The sequence below is a fragment of the Meleagris gallopavo genome, chromosome 7 (assembly GCF_000146605.3).
Source record: "Meleagris gallopavo isolate NT-WF06-2002-E0010 breed Aviagen turkey brand Nicholas breeding stock chromosome 7, Turkey_5.1, whole genome shotgun sequence".
Lineage (NCBI taxonomy): Eukaryota > Metazoa > Chordata > Aves > Galliformes > Phasianidae > Meleagris > Meleagris gallopavo.
Genome location: NC_015017.2, coordinates 21942125 through 21946413, shown reverse-complemented (window position 1 = coordinate 21946413; position 4289 = coordinate 21942125). Strand labels below are relative to the sequence as shown.

At 38.2% G+C, this 4289-nt stretch overlaps 1 protein-coding gene across 1 annotated transcript in view; it reads left to right on the top strand.

Moving 5' to 3' along the window:
• Window positions 1-1557: 1557 nt before the first annotated feature.
• The window catches only part of LOC104911727 (myosin-IIIb-like), a 53129-nt gene continuing 50397 nt past the window's right edge, over window positions 1558-4289 (top strand). Inside the window, exon 1 of the mRNA XM_031554300.1 lies at window positions 1558-1708. Coding sequence (XP_031410160.1) covers window positions 1558-1708 — 151 coding nt within the window. The remainder of the gene's footprint in view (window positions 1709-4289) is intronic.

Sequence of the window (4289 nt, the reverse complement as noted above, 5' to 3'; positions counted from 1 at the left end):
GTTTCTTTTTCAGCAAAAATGAAGAAGTACACAATTAAGCAAAAAGATATTTGACCTTATGGACAGAGAGTAAGAAGGTAATTTTGTAGTGGAAGCAAAGGACTGGAAGTCAAGGTATCTGAGTGGTACTAGTCACTATTTTATATCAGATTTGTATTTATGTGAAATCAGATTTAAGCTCCAAGCTTAAATGTTGTCCTTTTTGTTTGTTTGCTTGCGTTTAATGTTATATTTGAATATTTAGTTCCCTTCTCTTAAAAGAATTGAACATGCATAGGGATATTGCTTTTGCACTGTAAAAGAGTTAGCAATGAAATAAATAGCTGAAGTCAACCATATTCTTATTTCTCATTCCTAATTTTTTTTTTTTTCTCAAAACAGAAGGAGAATTTTGGGAGACAACCAAATTCTGGCATTTTTTAATGTCTTCTGGTTAACCAGATACATAATAGTACATACGATTTAAAATAAGGCCATATGGCACAGAAGTGTCATCCTATATAGGAAACAACTAAGTAGTTTTAGTTCTGGTATATGCACAAGACATGGCATCTAATAACCTTACCTATCCTACTTTTTACTCTGATAACGAGATATTAAAAATAATATCAATTTTATTGTTAGCATCAGGAGTATGTTTTGTTAGTGTGCCTTTTCTTTAAGACAGCTCACCCCAGAGAGGAGTTGCAGCAGAATGCTTACTTAACAGAAAATGTTTCTGCATGACAGCAAAGCAGGATTTCAGACTGACAGAAGAAGCACGGGATGCTGTGAGAAGCCAAGACCTGGGAGCAGCCCTGTAGGCCTGAGCTAGAGGTTATAAAGTCTGTGAGAGGCTTTGTGTCTCCTTTGTGCTGGGACTGGAACTGTGAAGGGAAGAGGCCAACAATTCAAAGTAATGGCACACTGTGTCTTCAAACTCAGGCTGATGCCATGATTCATCTTAATGAATTTCCCAAGAATTATTGGAAATTATTTTATTACACGTATAAATCCAGTATCAGTCAGAAAAATAAATACATGCAATGTGTTACTGGGGAAATGTTTTCTGTAGCACTCGTGCTGTGATGCTAGAGGACATAGGAACAGATAAATGAAAAACACATCTTGAAGTTACATTTCCACAAACTAGATTACATATTATTGATCAGGCCAGCAGTAGATTAAATCCCTTGCTTTTTTTGAGAGCCGTTTTTTTTAACTAAGATGCAGAGAGAGATTATTTTTCCACAATTTAAATAGCATTTTGTAAGGTTGTTGGGAAATGGAGATGGCAAGTAGGTAGATTAACATTTGCATTCTGCAGAAGACCAAAGGCCCAGTTTCTGAACAGTCTCCAGTGAAAATTGGGTTTGAAGCTGTCAGCAAAACCAGTATGGACACAACACAGACTGGAGACAGTCAGCTGGGCTGGAGCACAGAACTGGGAGGGAGGGAAACCTGTCTGGGCTGTGTCCCAAAGTTATCATCCTACGGATCATGGCAAGTGTCAGGTGAAGATATCTGTCTAAAACAGTAGCAGAAGAGAGGCGTTCTTATGAGAGATGTGCCGATGGGATGGCTGAGCCTGGGATGGGGTGGCAGGGCTTTGTGGTTCTGGCGGATGTGATTCTCACAGAGCTCTCTATTCTGGGAGGTGATGATACGGGATTGCTGCTGGAGTCCTTAGCAAGGAGAGGGGAATGTAGAAGAGCTGTTTTCACAAATGGTGTGATGTAGTTTATTCACTGCTTTCTGTTCTTACTGCTGCCCCCAGTTACAAGCAACAAATAACACAGTTAATGCAACTGGAGCAGTTAGGTAAAGGCTGATCTGACAGAGCAGCTCCTACTGAGATCACAACGTCCTTGAAACAGAAACTTCTGATTTTGTAATTTCTACCACCACAGGAATGAGCTCAGCTAAGAAGCATAATTACAAATAATCTAATAATTTAAGAAAATTGATAATCCAAGATCCCCAGTTCTCATACAGATTTCCAAGACTGCTGAATGCTGTGGGTGAAACAAGAGATGCTGCTTAATCTGTCAGTCCACGCAGCTGAAACTTGGGACAAGTATATTAAGGACACTGCTACTGCTTTGTCTCTGTGCCTCGAGATGAAAGTAAACTAAAAGAGAAACAGTGAATGTAACTACTGTTCTTTATATTCTTGATACGTAGGATTGGTATGATGAAAGCTCACCTTCACATTCAAAGATAATTCCTGTATTTAATGCAAGCAGAGACAATTTATTTCATAACATTGATCTGTTAGAAATGAAGTTTTGAAAGAAAAGCAAGATGAGAGGCTACATGAAACTGTATCTTGTGATTACTTGTGTTAGAGTCTTCAGCATTTTGAACTCAATGCAGATTTACAGTTGAATTCCAATTGGAAATTGGTATTGATTGATCATGTTGCTCATTTAACATTCCAGCATGCTGCAACAATAATGCAACAGACTGTGATAGAATGGGACGTGATCTAACAGGACATGACCGGTGGGATGAGAGCATAGCGCTGAGTCTGCTGGTAGTGCTGTGCAGTAGTTCAGGTTGGCATCTTATGTGCTTTGATTGTTCATTTCATTTTACTGTCATCCTACTGAGTTGAACACTTTAAAAGACACAGCGTTTTTCCATCTGTAAGTCGTGGAAAGACAGATGGATACGGAGAAACTCCACCTACAGCACCTTGACTGAATGCCATTGCCCACTTAGCGGGAGAAAAATCCCTTCTGGAGAATTAAAATGCCCCTAAATATCTTTTATTGTGAAAGGCTCTTTAGTACAGAAAGTTACTGATCTCTTACAATTGAAATACTTGTGATTTGTCTTTTCTTAATGAGTCCAAGTAAAACCAACTGGTTCTTATCAACAGAGCTGCTATATTATAAACACCACTTCTGTTACACTGAAGTTAATCCCCAGTCCTGTTAGGAGAAACTCATCCTTATTAAAGTAACATTAAGAGTTCCTTTTTATTGATCTGCTCCTTTCACTTAATGATAGGAACTTACTGATGTTTTAATGATAACCTTGCAAGCTTTATCTCATTTTACTTCAATGTGAGTTACAGAAAGATGCTATGGAAACTAACTTAGCATAAACATTTTGCAGATGTCTTTAAAGGTTAGGGGAAAAAAAAAATTTAGTTGCACTGCATGTTAACAAAGATGGCTGAAAAACTACAAGATAAAAGAGAGCCTGGAGTAGGAACATCAAAGAATTGTTAATGACAAGAAATACCATTAGGGTTAGCATCCCCTTTGTTTCAGCCCCCTCACACCTGCAGTGTGTTGCAGATTCTGCCTTTGCTGGCACATCTGAATTACTTCCATTAGCATTTATAGAAAAGTGGCTGCAAAACAACAGAAATGTACCCTGGGTTTTCACTGTTTCTCCAAAAAGTCTGATATTAGGTTCTCTGTGGGTTTCCTTCAAGGTACAGTATCTTATTGTAAAGGAAACCATAGACCCAGGATTCCGCTGATTGCAAATGAGTGAGGTTGAAAGGAAAGGATTGCTTTTGTTACTGCTCGAGAACTAATATAAGCAACTACAAGAAGCACACATAAGAAGCTCAGACATTAGCAATAGCAAAATCAGAGCGTGAAATTCAGATTAGCCCTCCACAGGCTGTGAGAGGGAGGGGGTATTGGAAGACTTGGCATGGCTAAAGGTGTAACCTGTTTCATTTGGCCCCTGAAAATTTTTAACAGATGGTGGGACCAGCTGTCTTTTTCAGCCATTTAATAAACTCTTCGGTGGTAACAGTTTGGGAAGTGGGGGGTTTTGAGTCTGAGGCCAGAGGAAAAAATAAAGAAATCTGTCCCAATTGTCTTTGCCAAATAGCTAAGTCTGGAAACATTATGAAAAGTTAAAGTGAAAAATCTAATTGATGATACTGTCCTGATTATACGTTTCAGCAGCAGAGGAAAAAAGGACTGTCAGTGCCCAAGTGGAACAGTGCTCAAAAAAACGCCTATTATGTTGTTATCTTTATCTGTCATTTTAATTTCAGCTCTTACAAAGGAGGCACATAATGAGAAATTTAAAATGAGCTGTATGATGTGAAACTGTCTTACTTTTTGAGACATGATACTACGTCAAAGTAATGTCTTGTATAAAAACCGAACCCAAATATATGCTGTGGATAAGATCAAGTTCACACAGTGAACTTATTCTAACTTGCATAACACAGTGATATATAATGAAAATAAACTGCTAGTATAGAAGCACATGATGTTTGGGCTCTAGTAACCTTAATGGTATGTGAAGGTTTGCTTATTATGAGTTTACAAAAA